The 19,753-nt window shown below is 36.4% G+C and overlaps 1 protein-coding gene across 2 annotated transcripts in view; it reads right to left on the bottom strand.

Annotated features, from left to right (window-relative positions):
- Window positions 1-8,069: 8,069 nt before the first annotated feature.
- The window catches only part of LOC129745096 (WD repeat domain phosphoinositide-interacting protein 2-like), a 99,670-nt gene continuing 87,986 nt past the window's right edge, over window positions 8,070-19,753 (bottom strand). Inside the window, exons 4-5 of one of the 2 annotated variants that reach the window (XM_055737934.1) lie at window positions 10,698-10,823; window positions 8,070-10,491 (exon numbers count right to left, since the gene is read on the bottom strand). In XM_055737934.1, the coding sequence (XP_055593909.1) occupies window positions 10,376-10,491; window positions 10,698-10,823 (242 nt within the window). In that variant the 3' untranslated portion in view covers window positions 8,070-10,375. The remainder of the gene's footprint in view (window positions 10,492-10,697; window positions 10,824-19,753) is intronic. The other variant, XM_055737935.1, reaches the window with a different exon arrangement.

The raw sequence follows: 19,753 nt of genomic DNA, 5'->3' as shown, positions 1-19,753 counted from the left end.
AATTTTGTGATTAAAAGTTGCATTGTGTCCTAAAAAAGATGAGTTAGCTACTTAAGTTATCGATCAAAAGTTTGGGCTCACTCCTCAGTATGGTGTATCGGCAAATAGTTTGGGATCATGCGAAACATGCAATTTAATTTCGTGCGTATCTCTGTCATCAAACAACGTTTCGCTAATCTGATAAGTTATCTTTGATACTGATGAGTTTTTTTTTTCGCTTTTGGATATTTAGTGAAAATGTTTTTTCAAACTAACTTCTTTAAAACTTTAGCCTTAGATTGATCGTTTTTTGATAATGTTCGCCAAATAGTCAGTATGTTCAATAAATACCTGCAAACTTGTTTCGACCATAACTTTGTTATCTTACAAGTTATTGCAGATAGGTTTGGCTCAATGTTTGATGGATCAACATATCTCGATCCTTTTTAGAAGTAAAAAATTTGAGACTTTAAGTGTTAAATTGCCTTTGTGACCGTTCAGATACCACGTGGACAAAAAAAATAAGATTTTTACCCCTTTCTCCCTCTCCGTGCACAAATGTGGATATTCGGCAACCACTACCTCCCTTCTCCAGATGTCCACCTAGACAGATTCGGTTTTTGTTGTTGTTATTTCTTATTTCGGAACGTTTTTGAAAAAATTAGCTTTGATTGTATTGGCCTCGACGTAGCAAAAATGATCGATTTCAATTTATTGATATAAAACGATACTTTATAATTTGGAATTTTTTCAGATTTTTAGAATTTTAATTTACATACTTTTACGATTGAAAAAGAAATACAAATTTTAGATAAATATATGGAAAATGGGCAAACACATCAAATTCAAAATGCGTTTTCTTAAAATAATTTTTTTTTTAATTTATCATTTATTTTTCTTTCGAAGACTCGTTTACTGTAATATTTTACGTCTTTCATTAGCTTTTATGCACTTGTACCCCTTTGGCTCGGAGGACGTCGTGCATTTTGAGCCGTTATCACAATTAAACTATTTTTATAATGGTCCATAGTTTTTATAAAAAAAATCCATTCTTTAATAAAGTTGTCCTGAGACCAAATTATGATTAAAATTTTAAAAAATTAATTTCAATCATGGGGATTTTATGGTAAAAAAAATTACAATTAAATACGAAACTTTGATTATTGGCTGAAACTTGATATCAGTTAGGCCGATGACATAGTGAGAGCGATGCGATGCGAATTGGCGAACTCGAGCGGCGGAACAAATTGACATCTGCTTCGCCGCGTTGAGTATGTCAGGTTTATGCGATTCACATACATTTTCATCAAATGTGGTTCGCCGCATTGAATCGCATTCGCCGGTTCGCATCGCATCGCACTCACTATGTCATCGGCCTTATGCTCCGAATCCTATACAAAGCTCAGAAAATAGTGTTTTTCACTATTTAGCACTATTCGGTACATCTCTAATGATATCTATTCAATTTTCTAAAAATACTGAAAATACTACATTTAAAACTAAAGGTGATGGATTAAATCTGATAAAAAAATGAGTTCAAAACTTTATTTCCAAAATCAGATTATACAGCATAGGTTACAAAAACTTTCCAATTTTTTTATTTTTCCCAGGTGAAATAAAATTATTCCTTCATCCCCGACTGTTTTTTTCGGAAACAAGGCAATCGCTCAAGTTGAACATTCGGAAGATTTTTTTTCTAATTTTTGACCAACACAGCTAGATTTCAGGATTCACACTAATTATATCGCCGATACTGTTTTAAGCTCATCTACACAATAATATTTAAACTTTTGAGTAGAAAACCAGCTTAATAATTTCAGAAAAATAATTAAATATTCAGTTTTTAATTCAAAGCAATTATTAACAAACACCTTTTTTTTTGAATAATTGTTTTGGAATTGTTGCAAAATGAGAATCATTAAAATTTTGGTGAGGGTCTTACGCTGATTGATGCTCAGTAAAAATATTGTGGATAACTTGAAGATTTTTTTAACGTTTTCTTCTACGAACATGTGTGTTTAATTTTCATTGACGTTTATATCGGGAAATTCTTTAAAGAATACTTAATGTTATAATTTTTAACTCATAGTAAAAATTACGAAAGAGTCTTTTTATCAACACTTTTTCGCAGTGAGCACCTAAGATTCGCGCATTGTTTTATAAAAAGATATCAAAACCAGTGTATTGAGAAAATTTGTTAAAAGTTTTTACTATTTTTCTCTGATTTCAAACTATTTTAATTACACACCTATAACTATACAGAACTACAAAATACAAGTCTTATTTGCAACTGTAACCCACCTCCCCCCCTAGTCCTGCTCCTCTCCTCCATTTTGTTCTCAAAATAAACGTTTTTTCGCCAGATATTCACGATCCTTCTTATAGACTGATTTTTGAAAAATTGAAAAATCACCCCCCCCAAGAGCCAACTCTAGGACCGCCCCTGTTCTAATCCCTATGAAAATTTAAACAAGATACGTACTTTTGTAGAAAAGTGGAGTGCTTATTATGCCCCGGGTGCTCTTTATGCCCTTATCTCCCCTACTTTTGTAGAAAAGAGAAGTGCTTACTATGCCTCGGGTGCTCGTTATACTATCTCCCCTATTTGCAGCCCAGATGGTTTCCTGTTATTGATTCAGCATTAATTTAATTTGTATTTGGTACATATAGGGGAGATAAGGGCATAACGAGCACCCAGGGCATAATAAGCACTTCTTTTTTCTACCAAAGTACGTATTTTCTTAAACAAATTTTCATGAGGATTTGTTTCGTACTACCTATAGTATTAATTTTTCACAAAAAAAGAAATATCCTTATCATCTTTATAGAAGTATTAAATAATAACCAGCTAGGTTTCGCAAGTGAGGAAAATATTATAATTTTTGAGCACCGCCAAATCAGCTTTTATGACCTTTAAATCATCTCGATCTGAAATGTACGCACTGCAACATGACACATTGTTTCTCAATTTTCACCATCATAAAATTTTTGGTTTTTTCACTTTAATCAATTTTAAAACGCGTTTTTACTTAAATTTGTTGACCTGGGGCGAACAGAGCACTTTTAATCAGGAAAGATTTTGAAAAAATATCTGGAAATGGTTGGAAAAGTCTGGATTGCCAACTTTTGAAGGTGGTGACCTTTTTTTTTTTGGTCGCCAGATGCCAATGTTACAGATAGCTACTTTTCGTATGTCTCTGTCCATATCAGGTTTCTGATATGATATGGATATGATTCTCAATTTGACATACATCTTCGAAGCATTTGCCATTATTAATAGCTTTCAAACTGTTAGCGAGACAGTAACTTCTTTATTGTGAACAACTTCAAATCTAAAAGGTGGAAGAAGAAATTAGACAAAATTCTTTCTACAAAACAATACGACTACCCACATTCAGTCAACCGGCCTGTACTTTGGCTGACCTCCTCACTAACCTAAGCACAACTCTGTGCTACTGCTAATTGCAGATTGGAATGCCTATGGGAAAATATAGGTTAAGTGCGATGCCGCTTTCATATAAAAAAAATACAATTTTACCGGAAACTGTTCGGTCGGATCCACCAAGGAATCATATACTGGCCCGACTCTGCAAGCCTATTTTGCCGGTTCGTACAAATATTGCAGACCGGTGGATTGAGTACCTTCCGGCTGTATCTACGCACCTCGATGCGAGCTCTCTATCAGCGGCCACTATCCCTTCACTTTTCAATCTGCCTATCTATCAACTTTTAAACTTTCTTTTTAAATTTTTACTCTACTAATATATTTTCCTCTTCCGAACTATCAACCACGCGCTTTTTTTCTTCCTACTAAAATGAACTCGGCAAAGGTGGGAGCGATGGAAGGCGACGCGTATCAACGTGAAATCGTCTTCAGCGAATTTTACTATTTGGCTCGAAGAAACTCTCTTGTCAACTGGCAGCGCAAATGGGACGAGGATGAGCAGGGTCGGTGGTTCCACTCGATTATCCCAAAGGTAAGCCTTAAACCATGGTTTAATAGATTGAACTTGAGTCGGGATTTTATTCGTATATTTTCCCGTCTCATGTCCAATCATTGTTCCTTAGACGCGGTACTCTATCGTTTTGATATTGCTGGCAGCAATCTATGTGGCTGTGGCCAAGGTTACCATGACATCGAGCATATTGTTTGGTCGTGTGAGGTCCATCTTGTCGCCAGAACGAATTTTATAGACTCCCTTAGGGCCCGAGGAAAACCACCCTATGTTCCAGTGAGAGATGTGCTGGCTGTGATAGACTTGGACTACATGTTCGAAATATATCTTTTCCTAAAAGCTATTGATCTTCGTCTATAATTCTTTTTATTTTCACATTTCCCTATCTATCTTCTATATATCTTTTCTTCAAAAAGTGAACTAGATATAAGCACACAATTGTAATCAAACAAAACGAGTTTGGCTCCTTAAAGCCTAAAGGTATGAGCCGTTTCAAATAAAGAAATTACAAAAAAAATAAAATGAACTCTTCATTTACTTCTTTCTCCTCTTGGTTTTTTCCCGCTCATCGAGAACTGTCACACACTGGGGTGCCCTTGTGGCAACACAAACACTTCTGAATTCATAATTCATACATTTTTATCATTTCCTGACATATTGTATCAAGATCATTTTGAATTTTCATAGTTTCTTAGAATAATTTCAGTTCGAACCCAAAAGTCTGGAATTGTCTGGAAGAAATGTCGAAAGTCTGGAAGTCTAGAAACCTAAAAAAATGTCTGGCAGAAGCCCAAAAAGTCTGGAAGATCCAGGGAAAATCTGGAAGGTTGACAACACTCGATTCGAGATACCTACGTCCTAAACATCATTTCAAACTTATTTTCCTCAGTAAACAGCCAGTAAAGTGAATAATATAGCGCAGATAGAGGGAATCAAAAGAATAGCCAAATGTGGGACAGCTTTGCGGGTAGATTTAATTCGCATGCAAAATATACTCTCAAAGCTGTCCCATGATTATTTTCTCCCCTGCATAAGCAAATTCCAACTTTTACAATAATTATTTTCATATCTGTGAAGAAAGAAAAGGGAAAGTTTTAACCGAGAAATCCACGAAAGTTTATAAAAATCTTTATAGCCGTTTTTCTCGTTTCGTTGTTTTTGCATATGGGACAGACTTGCCGGCAACAGCAGGTCCAGATTAAAGAGACTACATACAAAGAGGCGCAGTCTGATCCCTTTTGAAATAATGAACTTGCAACCCTGCTATAGGGCTGCCTTTAAGACTGCTTGGGTTTGCTCGATTGGAATGACACTGACAGAAAATCGAAAACTCCATATCGAAACCTCTATAATTTTATTCACTGACTAATCTGTCGCTACTTGTAAAACTTTCTCATATCCATATTCTCATATTTTTATATTGAGAATCGTTCTTGTGGCAAGCTTAGCAAGTAGCAGTTAAGAGCAAGTTCCCTTACTGGTGTTGGTAAAAAGTGGTAAAAATTTTGTCAATTTCGACACATTTTGAAAATTTGCCATGAAAAATCATTTTCAAGATCTGTGGCCTTCAAGATTTTTAACAACACGTGTTGTAATTTCGCATGCTGTGATGCAAAAATAGCAATATTTCTATCACATACGGCTGAAATAGAAACAGTGCTGTAAAAAAAAAACAACGCCCAAAGATCTTGAAAACAGGTTTGAATTTTATTTCAATATTAATCGCAGCGCACTAAATTGGACTGCGCACTCATGACTGCGACATTTGTGCGAACTTGCACATTCGTGCGACCTGTCAAATCCAGGGTGGGTCAGTAGGGTGGGTGCATATTGAGGAAAAGTAGGCAAGGGGTACCAAAAGTTTCTCATTGGTGGGGGGTGGAGACGGAGCGTTTTTTGACAGCGAATTGTTCGTCTACCATGCCTACGATTACGATTGCCTGTCACAAGATGGACGATTCCGTGCATTGGTATAAGAACACACCTGAAGCTTTACCCGCCTTGGTCAAATCAATGTAAAATCTGTCGGAGTTCTACACGCTAACCTCTTTTCAGTCAACCTTTGTACGGATTACTGCGACTGCAAAACATTGCACGAAATCCAATTTTCAATGAAAGAGATAATAAAATTTTATAATGATGAGAATTTACACGGAAAAAATCAAAATTTTGATTCCGATACCAAGCGAGACCAATAACAAATCACATTAAAAAATAAGAAAAAACGTTTTTTTAAGTTTTGCCATTTATCTTTGAGCTTATCGAGGCTCTATTTTGAATTCGGATTTACCTATCTAGTTTCTTCGAGTTTCACGGCAAAACATTTCAAACGTTTCCTGAACTTTTTCCAACTATGTTCCAGTGATTTTCTTTTCCATATCACACAAAATATATAATTTTAACAGCCATTGCTGCTGGGTCTCGCACGGTATTGCAATAGAATATTGAAATCTCAACTTTTACTCTGAATTTGAATCTAAATTCTGAATCTGAATTCTAATTATGAACAGCCATATCGGTTAGCAGTAGGTTTATTTTCTAGTAATAATACAATAAATTCCAATGATAGCTGATAAAAGCTTTGACAAGCCTTAACTGCGTCTCAAAGTTCTTTGTACGAGCCGTACTTTTCAATTATTCAGTCGCCAGAATTTAAATTCAAATCTAAAAACTGAAACACACAAATTTTGACACACTTTTTGTCAACCTGCATTTTCTAGTTTTTTAACAGTTGAACCAACATTCAACTGGAATCCCGGAAGTTGTACTATAGGTTGAACCCATGAAAATGGTTTGGTTTGGTTTGGTATTAGTTTTATCGTCCACTTTTCTTTAGTCGAGAGAAGGTGGCTCCAGAGAGATAAAACTGGATCGAAAGAAGGAATATTGGGTAATATGCGCATCTATGCGCATAGAGTTGTTTTTGATATTTCTAACGCACACTTGCTGATCGAGTACAGATGAGACGGGACAATTGACCTCAAAAACTCCCGATACCGAAAACGGACGATTGACAAAATGGCTGATAGATCACATATCTAATCAGTGCTCTTTGAGGGTAATCCGCTTTTGGCACATGGCTTGAAAAAGTTATATTCTTAAACCAAGTCAATAAAAAAAAAATGATTCAGATGAGCTGTCATTGGTCTTCAGAGCTCATACACATTTTTTTTCTGAAGTATTTTCTGGAGTCAGAACGAAGACGTAAAATTTCGTGAGTCACGTCACTCGAGTCACAGAATAAGCCCCAAAGTTATTAAATAATTCTTCAAATAGAATTTTACCTGGCAACACCGACGCCGTCATTGTTGAAAAAAGAAACAGTCTCTCACGACTGGCAACGATAAATAACTTGCAAAAAAGGAAACAAATCCATCAAGTTTGACAGATTCATTGATGGTTTTCCAGCAATGAAGATCGAGTGCTGGAAAAGTCAGAGGTAATGTTTTCTGGTGTCTAGCAAAAAAATTGAATTGCTGGACGTTTCCAGCAATTTTTTTTCTGGAAATACAGGCAAAAATTTACTGTGCATGTTCAACTTTTCATAACGTTTGGTGAATGTTTGAAGCTTGTCAAAAAATACACACACCTTATAACTTATTTCTCATTTCGTTTTTTCGAACAGGTTTGTTGTTGTGTTTTCTTTTTGCGATGTTATAATCTTTCCTATTTCTTATCGCAATGTTGAGTAAGCATGGGTCAACGGTATTTAACGTAAAAAGATAAAACAAACACTAAATTATGTAGAGATAGTTAAAGTAAGATCAATCCAAGGAAGTATCGGTGGCTCCTGAGAATTTTCTCAGGAGCCACTTTTTTGTGTTATTCATTCTGGAACTTCATCAGCAGAAGAGTTAGTAAGAATATGTACTTTCAAAGTGTGTGCAAACTCCCAAGGATTTAAGAATTAGAGGACGAATGACCATGTTGGTTAAAATCCTCTATAAATAAACAAAATAGAATAGAATAGAATAGGATTTAAGAATCAATCTCAAATAAAATATTTTACTAAAGAAGGATAAATTTCAAACACTATCCATAACAAGTCTGGCAAAGTATTCACCCACCCTAAGAAGATTAGGCATTTGTTCTCACCAAAAAGACAAAGAAAAAAAAAGATCAAATATTTTTACTTTTTTTTTGCTGATCATCAGGTATACGAATTTAATTTTAATAGTTTTTTTTTTGTTTATTTCATTTCTCTTCAATTTATAGACAGTTTTTGTTTTTCACCGGAAACTTTGAAAAATACATGCGTTCTGTTTTTTCTACACGTCGAAACAATTGTGTGACCTTACTTACTGTACGCTCTTATTTGTTGTGTAACATTTTTTTTCCTCTTGTTATTTTAGCCATAGTTGGTATTCTGAAAGTTTCTAATTACCATATTCGTGATAATGACAATTTTAACTGCCGAAACGAAATTTGTCCTCCCAATGTTTGGTGTATACTTATTTACTTAAAACCACTTTGCCGATTGCCGATCCTCATCAATCAACTCTCGATTGTACGATTGTGTCTTACGTGAATTGTATTTTGTTTATCTTTATTTTGCATCCTTATTACCATCGTCTGATTTCTGCGGGGAGGGGCATCCCTTAAGATAGATCTCCAACTGGGGCGGCTCCCCAATCATGGTTTGATTCGTGGTTCTGTGTCGGTACTTTTTTTGTTTTTTGAATTTATCTATTATTTTACTCGGGGAATTTCCACCGTCAAACAAAAAAGCTTGTGTTTGTGTGTCGTTTGTGTGTAGAGGAAATACTTTGAAGAAGGATTTTCACCTCTGCATGCCCAGTATGTGTTTGAATGTGTTCTTATCAACCGTGCATTTCTGCGTGAATGATTTTTTTTCGGGTGGCGGTATGGCAGAAGAAGTTCAATGATGATGGACTCTACTTAAAATTGCAATATTTTACAATCGCATGTTAAAGAATTTCGCTATCACTTGTAAACAGATTCTTCTAGAAGAGATATTTAAGATGGGAAAATTCGGCTACGATTTCTGTTGTATTTTATATTTTGTTCCTCAGTGTCTATGTTTTTGTTGTCCGTGGAAAATAGTGAGAGCGAATAAACATTGAGGGAAGCGAAGCTAAATCAGGTTTGGGTAATGTCCAATATCGAAACTGTTCGTTATTTCTATGGTTGAAGTTTTAGTAGCTTTATGAAGTGCTTGGATCACATAGCTTCAACAATGAAGGTTAAAATTTCGGATTCAACTTGTGCTGTTTTTACTTTTCGTTCTGTGGGATTTGTTGCATTACAGAAAATCTTTGCAGAATTTCGATCTCCAGATGGTGTTATTATTGAGGAAATAATATTTACAACTTGTGTTAAATAATAAATAAGAAAATATATATTTTTTAAAATCATCTCTCTGTTTACTTTACATTTGCAGAAACTTAAAATTAACTTAACAATGAGTATTTTTTGAAGATTTTTACAGGACATTTTTGTATTGTTTTTGGTATCATTTTTTAAGGTTTTTCACATAGCACTAATATGTGTGTTTGTATCTTTTATTTGTTTATTAAATTATTTTTTTTTATTCATTTTCTATGGCAGTAGCTGAAGAGTTATTCCACCATCAGCGTGTTCCATTGCTTATTCTGCCATCTACCTGCGCGGTGCAGTATAAGTAAGAAAAAAATAGTGGGAAGCGTAAAAAATATTAGAAAATTTAGCGTAAATAGATGTGTTAAGTGCATACATAAAGGATTTCAGTTAAATAAAGTAGATTGCAAATGATTTATTAACTCACATGTACCGCATGAATACTATTGCTTCTGTTTTATTCTCAACACTATATAACTTCAAATCACTAAAACGGCAATCTAGAGAGTAACATTTTTTAAAAATAATTGTGCCCGAGAAGTTTTCAGAAAACCATTGCTCTTGGAGAAGAAACGTAAATCAAAACGCTGCTCTTTACTTGTAGTGTTACACAACGGATGCAAAAGTTAAACTTATTTCCAGAAGACAAAAAATTGCTTATAACTTAAAGGATATGACATAAGACAACCGATCATCTTAACAGACAAGATTTTTTTTTTGTATTTTTCTTAAAAGTAATAACAGAGAGATACATATATCTTTTTTGTTGTCTTAAAACTGTACACGATCTAAAAAAATGAAAGGTAGTTAAAACTCACGAACATTGATGCCTTGCTTGAAAAAATAAATGGGGCTCCACATACATTGTATCATCTACCTTAGGGTACTCACTAAAAACTTGTCCACAATCGAGGACCACAAAATGGTCACCATCCGTGTTGTTTTTTTTTATGTTGTAAGGTCGTATCATCAGAAGGAAAAGGAGAAGCGGTGTGGTGCAGCATGATCTGTGTGGTTTTTTCTCTCTACTTGGCCTGGCGTTTGGTCTTTCCATCACCACCGGAAACTGAGCTGATCTTGGGTGCCTTCAGGTCGCCAGCTAGTCATTCGACGGTGATCGGGGTCACGGGCGGGAACTGGATTTCGTCAAACAGCGGGATGGAGTTCTTGATCGGGTACTCGACGGCCTCGCACAGGTCCCGGCAGCGGTCCGAGTCTGCTGGAAGGACCACGTATGGTTTTTTGTGTTTTTTGACGACACGTGGCAAAAAAATAAACGTCGTAGAAATGCAGACAAATGGAAAGAGCAGGGGAAGGTCATAGTGAGTAAATGGGGATTTTGATTGTTTTTTTTTCACTCAGTTGATAATTTTAGCGCTGACAGATGCTTGGTTAGTTTCGTTTCATGAATCCAGAACTACTAACCTGACATTTTGTCTCCGGGACGTCCCTTGAGGACCCCGGCATAGGTGCCCCGTGCCGGTAGCATCGAGGCAGTCATCTGCACGTTCAGGATCGAGGTGTCGTTCTCGTTGCCACCGATGTCGACCTCTGTAAGATGAGAAACTTAATGTATCAAAACAGTCGAAAAAACGATTTTTATTCAGTTATTGAAGGTCACAAAAAATACCCACTTTCCCTTCCGGCAAAAAAAAATTTGGAGCAAGAGACGATGATCCGGTTCAAGTAGAAGTACGGTACTGAAACGGAGAAGCTGCCCAATAACCAACAGTTTGCCAGCTTTGCGGTTTCTCAACCACACTGTAGACCATCAACTAGTCCTTGGACTAAAGAATAACCAGAAGCTGACAGTCTATGGTGATGCGGATTGGGCCGAAGACGTGAAAACCAGGTAGATATTCCAATTCCGGTTACATTTTCCTGAAAGGGTGGCGGTCCGATTTGTTGAGGTTCAAGGAAGCAGAAGTAGCCCCGAAGACGAGTTCAATGCTCCAGTGGAATATTCTTGGATTGATCGTTTGTTTCAAAAGTTCCACACAGTCCGATCACAGCCGATAACCGAGGATAACCAATCTAGCATAAAGTAATTGGAAGGAGGGAAGTTTCACCACCGATACAAAAAAGTGGACATCCGTTATCATTTTGATTATTGATTGTTTATTGCGCTACTGAACTGATGATGTGCCGAAGCCCTTCTCCAATTAAATTAAGGAAATTTCGAGAAGCTAGTGAGCTAGTGAGCAACGTCCATCGAGAAGGAGTGAAGAGCGAAGGGACTGATGATCAAACAAGCCTTGGAATAATTGGTTAAAAAGTGGAAGAGTAAATACATAAAAATTACTTCGATCTACTACCTAGTCCAATACAGTTGACGTTGTCAAGCAACGTCTTATGGACGGAGATATTGTAGGGATCTAGTGAGCATACATGATTACAATAAGGAGGCCACGATTGTATGACTGTAGTTCCATCATTATTGCTCCAGATGTCAAACAATAAAGTTGTATAAAACCCTAAGTTTCTCACTTATTCCGGCCCCTGCAGATTCAGAAGTGGGATCAAGAACCAATAACCGCCTTGGAAAATTACAGCTGTGTTCCTGGTCCCTGAAGAAATGAGAATCTTTCCGGATCTGTCGGTAGAAGTTGATGGTGCAACTTTTCCAGGCACTAGCGCTGTCGAAGTGGCAGGCAGTGATGGAGCCAAAGATGCCGGAAGATCGGGTTTCGTTCAGCTGGACAGTATAGACAGTCTCGAAAATGTTTCAATGATCTGTTGGTTGCGAAAAATGAATTCTGGAAGAGGATTACTGCTATCGTCCGCTGCACAACTGTCAAGGAAGACTGAAAACGATCCGGATGTTACGGTAAGAGCTGATAGTGCAGCTTTTCCAGGCACTGACGTTGTCACGGTGACGAGCAGGGCTGGATGCCGTAAATCGCAGAAGTGCGTTTTGCCTTCAATTTGACTAAGCAAGGAGACCCAGAAATAGCGCTGGAATAATCGATTCTCTAACCATGAAGAAGCAAAAGCAGAGAATCACCAACAATATAGAGAAAATATTCAAAAATGTAGTTCAGGAAAACGGTTTAGTTTTGGTAATGGTAGAGCAATTCATTTGATTTCATGTTAATTTGTTTAGACAGTGTGAATTTCGAAAGCGAAATTATTTTTGAAATTGTGAGTTAAATCTGTAAAATTTATATTTTATTTTTTATCTTTCTAAGAAGTGACACATTGAGGACAATGTTATTGGTCAGGATGGCCGAGTTGTAGGGATCTAGTGAGCATACATGATTATAATAAGGAGGCCACGATTGTATGACTGTAGTTCCATCATTATTGCTCCAGATGTCAAACAATAAAGTTGTATAAAACCTTAAGTTTCTCACTTATTCCGGCCCCTGCAATATGAAGATGCTGAAGCCGAGGTTACCTTGAAGAATGCGTCAGTAGTTTGCAGTTGGAGCAAGTGAACAGCAAATTGACATTCAAACTCGATTCGGGTTCAAGCGATCCTTTAGTGAACACGAAGAACGTTTTCTAGAGGATTCGAAACACTCACCCGATTTTATCATCAACGTGGTTAAGGTTTGAAAAGGGATTAGCACTCGTAAGGCTGGAGAGAACAACGACTAGAGCAACAAGTAGGAGTTTCAAATCTTTATGAAGGAGGTCTTCTACGTTCCAGAGCTACGTGACTGCTTAATTTCGATGAAGGAAAAAAGGACAAACCATCTTAAAGGAGAGCTATATCAGGGTGGCCACAACCTTTTCACTTTTAAATTCCCATTTCTCGGTCATAAATACACTTCCGGCCAAAAGTTTGGGATCACCCCCTTGAAAACATGAAAATTTTGATCAGTCATATCTCAGACATCTTATGACATATTGGAATTCTTTTGATCTCATTCAAGAGATTGTGAGCAAAACCTTCTTTATATGTTTTTTTTTTGAAAAAGTTCAATATTGAGTTTATATGACTTAAATTAAGCTTAAAGTTGGGACATTTTCCAAAAATTTAACTTAATATTAAAACCCGATCATCTTAGGATGGGGTGGTGTAGGGTCCTGTTCAAACATTTTCCGATTACGAAACGCTTATTCTTTTATCAAATACTCAGCTTCTAATTTCCACGTTACACTCCTAAACTGTCAAATCTCTTCCCTCTCTTTTTCAATGCGGTGTTTGATTTTATATCAACTTATATTTGTTATTGATGTAGACAATCGCAACACTTATCATCGAGGTGCAACCCTACAGGTGGACCAAATTTCAAATTTCAAATTGTAAAAAATATGTCACAAATGATTATCATCAGAACGTTAACCAAAATTAGAACATAAGTTTTTTTTATTGAATATGAAGTTTTGATAACATAAATTATGTGATTTTAAAATTTGTACTTTTTAATAACTACTTAATAAGTAAGTGCAGGACATATGCATTCAAATAAACCAATCCGATCTGCAATAGCTTGTGGGCAAAACAAATTTGCATATTTTTTTAACGGTCGGACTATTTGGTGAAAATCATCAGAAAATGATGAAACTTTAGTTAAAGTTCTAAAGAAGTAATTCTTCAAAAATATTTCATCTAAATATCCATTTCCAAAAAGTTTCTCCTGATACTTACATTATAGACTTTACACATTTCAACTTAAAATGTTCCGAAACAGCACTTGTCATGGCATTTAATCTGACGATTTTGTATACTGCAAATACCTTTTCTTTATTCAAGCAAAAAATGCAAATTAGTTCTTTTGAACTTTAATCCAATGAATTAACGAAACGATTGGTTTTGAAAAGAGGAAACATATGTTTAGATATATTCACCCATTATTTTAAAGATTCTAATTGAAGCATTGGGATGTTCAGATTTCAAAATTTCCTGAGCATTGTTGGTAGTGATCTGTGATTCCGTTTAGGATTATCACCCTTATTCTTGTTTACGGCGTATCTGTCGTTCGTTCGAACGGATACTTTCGATCGAATTCGAAAAAGGTATTCTTGTTTTCGTTCGAACGCGATACGTTCGGTGTTGGTGTTACCAGATGAACTTCGAAATTTCTAAGCAGCCCTGTTGTATCAAAATGACATTTCTCGTCTGCCAATCGAATAAAAACATTCGTTCTTTGTGATTCTGTGAAATTTTGCTATCGGACCGGAGTACGGCAAGGAAACAGGAACCAAGCAAACGACCCACGGACAATGACAAAAAGTAAATTATCAACGAAAGGATGTGGCCTGTCAACAAAACCGTCAACAGTAGCTGCTAAAACCAGTTGATATTGAGGCTTTTTTGGAAGAGTGATCGCAGTGTTTTCGGAGGTGATTGCAAAAAGTTTAACAAGTCGGAGCCGATACCAGCTGGTGGAGATGTTGCTTTCGCTGTTGCTGCTGGAAAGTTGCCCTGCCGGAGAAGATCAGAACTCGACGTTGAAATGCGATATATAGGTTAAAAATTGTTTTAATAAAAATGAGTTTTTTTTAATCTAAAAAAATTTGTTATTTTTCAATCGAATGTACCATCCATTTTGTTACATTGACAGCGAAAAAAAAATCATCACCCTTATTCTCGTTTACGGCGTATCTGCCGTTCATTCGAACAGATACTTTCGATCGAAACCAGATCAGTAATCGCCGGGGAAGATTCCGATGATAATTCCATCGCCAGCAGCAGCAACGAACGCCAAAGAAAGAATAAGGGTGCATATTTTAAACTCTACAATCGATTTTTGAGAGGTTTCCGAGTTAGTTGGTTAAATTCGGTCTGGATCGAATTTATTTATGTTTAGTTCACGTACCTACACCCCCTTTTTTCTCATTTCTTCTCGAATTGACCCAAAATACATATGTTATTTTGAACCGCTTTTGTATTTTTCAATCGATATTGAATTGATTGCTTCAAACGGTAATGATTCGCAGTATCAGACTCGCGTTTGTCAGTCTATAGAAAAAATACGTACGATCGAAAACGAGAATGCTATGTTTTGTTCGTACGAACGATGTTCGAAAGATCGAACGGTTATCATTCGTTCGAACGAAAACAAGAATGCGAAATTGCAAAACTTTCGAACGAATGCCATTCGATCGAAAACAAGAATAAGGGTGTATGTAATATTTTTAAGATTTAATAACACTTAATTGAAAAGCAGATTTTTTAAAATTTAACAGATCGAAATGAAATAATCTGTTCAGGCTTCGATGATTTCGTGAGTTCATTTCAAAAATGAAAAACCGGGGCAAATGCAAACGAATATCACTACAGTTCAACTTTCATATTTTCTGAAAAAAAAAAAAAATATTTTCAACAAAAAAAATAGTTATGTTGACAAAAAGAAATATCGAAGTATACATTTGTTCCATTTATTGGGGCAAGTGAAAACACATAGGTCTTTTTCAGATGCGTCAGTGAAAAGACTTTAAAATGAATTTTATACTTGTTCTTGTTTGTCTGTTTTACCAACTTTCATTGATATATCCTAAGTTTTTCTCCGGAATAAATTGATGCTTGGTACTTCAATTTCACTGAATGCTGTTCAACCAAAAGACCTTGATTTACAAAAACCTTTATAATAATTTTGAATATCCGCTTCAGATTTAACACTCGAGATATCCTTTCTGGCCATTTTGGAAATACAATTCTTGAATTGTAGATGTTTCATTGCTAAATGGCGCGTTTTCACTTATTCCACCTAAGAAATTACAGAAATTTATATTACTTTTAACACTTTCAGGTCATATTAAAAGTTCATCTTAAAAATTTGCTTCCCCTGGAATATCAATCACAAAAAACTTTTCAACAAAAAAATGAAGCAAAAGTCTCAAAAGTAGCCAAAATATGTTAAACAAAAACATACTATCCATGTTAAGTTCGTATTTGAATTGTGTGTAAACAAACAGTAAACGTGTAAACAGTTTTTTGACGAAGGATTAAAAAAAAGAGTTGAGTTTATTTAATCAGACAGTTATTTTGGGCTCAGCAATTTTTAGATGAAGAAATAATGTATAATTTTTTTGTAAAAGTTGAAAGTTTGCACTTGCTCTAGTTTACTTTCTTAATAGAAAATTTGTTTGTGTGCTTTTTGCTATTGGAAAGTAGATTATTTTATTGATAATTTCAACTTACGTTTGCAAAAAATCAAAAAGTTCATTCGGCCTTTAAAAACTTCAATCCTATCTAATCTATTTCAAAGAACAGACGCTCGTTCAGTTAATGTGTCCAGCGTTCCAGGCGTATTGGGTTATACGAAATTAAATGTAAAGCTTCAGAATTTCTTATTTTCAAACGTCCGCAAAGTGTCATTAGTTCATATTTATCATTACCAAGTTCATATTTTTTGGACAACAATTTACTACCTAAATTACCACGAATTAAAAATGGTTTTAATATTTGAAATCGTTTATATGGTTTTGATTCGATCGATAGAATCCGTGTCACATCTAGGCGTCATTTATTACCATATGCTGTGTACAAATAAGCAAGGAAAAAAACACATCTAGGTTGCATATCGTCTCCACGTGCATAAGAAATATAGGTACTTGGTTGAGAAATAGGCGCCTAATTTTTAAATTTTTCCTGCGATCAATGAACAGTATGCTTTGGTTACTATTACCTTGCAACGACGTTTGCTAGCGACGCCTCGCCCATGGAGACGAAAAACAAACCCCTCAAAGAAAAGAAAATTTCTAAAAATGGATGCCTGACTTTTCAATTTCAGATTTTGGCAAAACAAAATTTATTTGTTTTATTTTTTTTTTTTTCATTTTTTTTCCTTTTTTTCTTTATTTAAAATTACATTTAATCGTACAATACAACTTAATTAAAACATGTTATTCATCAATCGATATCATTTTTTCTATAAATCATTATTTACTTCGAGAGCGGCTGGTATCTGCTGGAGTCGGTTTTGCTGATAAATCAATTAATGCTGGTGAACCTTTTTTCATCTTACGACCACGTCGGAAAGTTTTTTGTGTAAAACCAATATCCTCATTAGCGTCCGTAGTAGTTCCCGATGCTGGAGATCGATATCGTTTGCTGCTCTGCTTCTTAGCTTCTTCATACTCCGTCTGTTCTTGTTCTGCGAATCCCTTAAGAACCTCGGCGAAACTGCTTTGTCTTTTTTCCATGTCCATTTTCGATCTCTCCTTTTGTCCATGTGATTCCAAGCAGGTCAACCCAAGTTGCTGCTCTATTTCTGGTTCTGTGGGTCTACTAGATACGAGCCTTTTAACAACACCGGAGCAATCCATACTTGCTTGAAGCTCAACACTGCTAGCAGCACTAGCTGAGGGAGCTTGGAGAATTTCTTTCTGTTGGCTTGAGTTTCTATCATCTGGTGTACTTCCTCGTTTTTGCGGGCAATTGACCTTGATATGGCCTTCTTGCTTGCAAAGGTAACATTTTTGTTTAAGGCCATCGTAAAAAATCCTTCCTTTTCTATTCAAAAAGAAAAGAAAACTAGGAATTTCTTTTTTTACCTCGATGTATAATCCTCTCACACCGGTAAATAAATCGAGTTCTAACTCACGTGGAAACTTTTCTCTGACGATTCTTTTTACGTTTCCGTACTTCCCCATAACAGCTGTGATGCTTTCATCAGTTATCTCTGGAGGCAAATCAAAGATCCTAACGTACCTGGTAAAACGCCCTGCTACTGCAATTGTCACATCTACTGCATTTCCGTTAGAGTAAAAAAACTTTAGTTGTTCTGCATTCTGAGCTATCGCGTTTTTCATGTCATCGTTCGACTTGAACTTAATGAACAATGATTTCTCCTCTGATATCTTATAGATCGATTCCATCGTCGACTTATCTGCATCGAAACTTTTAACAAACCTGGCCATTTCGACCAGCGATGGACTAGGAGCACCATCCGGAAACTTGATAGCTATCGTGTTTATCACCAGTTCATCCGCCATTACAAACACGTGGTCAGAGAACAATGCACCGAAACGCTGATAGGACGAGGTTATGTCACTTTTTGCTTTGCATCTAAAACACGTCTATATCCAACGAAGTCTGATCGTCAACTGATTTATTCGATCGGCAAAATGTCAATCTGAGTCACATCTAGGCGTCATTCATAACCATGTGCTGTACAATTGAGCTAAAAATCAAGAAGAAAAAAATCACATCTAGGCTTCATAGTGCCACCACGTGCATTGAAAATATGCTCGGTTGAGAAAAACGCGCCCAAATGTTCCCACAAATCAGCATGCTATGCCATGGCTACTATTCTCTAACGACGTCTGCTCGCGACGCCTCGACCAAGGAGACGAAAAACAAACCGCCCAATGGAAAAAACAATCTCGAGAAAATGGATGCCATGACATTTATTTGATTCTAATTATTACAAATTTAATTATTATTATTATTATTATTTATTACAAATCAACGGAACACATATTGGTCCAAATGATGACTTAAAATTAATATAAAAAGAGTACTAAGTCTAATTACAGGGTTCTCAATATACTTAAAACTTTAGTACGGAAAACATCTCTCGAAACGTCGAAATCGAAGTGCTCAGAAAAACGGTTGAATGTTTTCATTACACCGATGATAGCGCTATTAGCTCCATAATTGTTCGAACGAATGGGAACATACAATCGAAGATCTTGATTTCTAAGCCCACGGGGTCGCACACTTAGAGGAATGGCTTCTAGGAGCGTGGGGCAGTCAATTCGCGATGTCAAGAGATCGGCGACGAAGGAAGCTCGTGTTGCGTTTCTGCGGGCTTGAAGAGTGTCAATGTCTATGAGACGGCATCGATGTTCATAGCTTGGCAAGTGAAACGAGTCTTGCCAAGGCAGGTGTCTAAGGGCGAATCGCAGGAAGCGCCGCTGTATAGCCTCGATCCGTTCGGCCCCATTCTGGTAGTAGGGACACCAAACAGCAGATGCATACTCAAGGATAGAGCGAACAATACTGCAATACAAACTTTTCAGGCAATACACATCCTTGAAGTCCTTGGACACTCGAAATAAGAATCCAAGACTTCTCGAGGCTTTGTCGACAACGTAGTTTGTGTGTGTCCTGAATTCCAGCTTCCGGTCTAGAATTACACCCAGATCATTGATGTGTTCTACGCGTGCGATTCTCTCATCTCCGAGGAAGTACTCAGCGGAAAAAGGCTGCCGCTTTCTTGAAAAGCTGATGACTGCACATTTACTGCGATTCAAAGGAAGGCAGTTTATATCACACCAGTGTGCGAAGAGGTTAAATTGATTTTGTAGGAAATCAATATCGTTCTGGCCGTTGATGTTGTAAAATAGCTTTAGGTCATCAGCATAGCATAGCTTTGGACCGTCGAGGAGTGAGAGCGCATCGTTGAAGTAGATTAAGAAGATAATCGGCCCTAAATGGCTTCCCTGAGGCACACCAGAAGAAGCAGAGAATTGTCTGGAGAAAGAGTCCTCCGTGCGAACTGTTAATTTACGTCCTGGTAGGTAGCTCCGGAACCAGTCAAGAAGAGTTCCACAGAAACCCAGGCGTTCGAGCTTTCCAATGG

Source organism: Uranotaenia lowii, chromosome 2, assembly GCF_029784155.1.
Source record: "Uranotaenia lowii strain MFRU-FL chromosome 2, ASM2978415v1, whole genome shotgun sequence".
Lineage (NCBI taxonomy): Eukaryota > Metazoa > Arthropoda > Insecta > Diptera > Culicidae > Uranotaenia > Uranotaenia lowii.
This window is presented reverse-complemented; position numbering and strand designations above follow the sequence as displayed.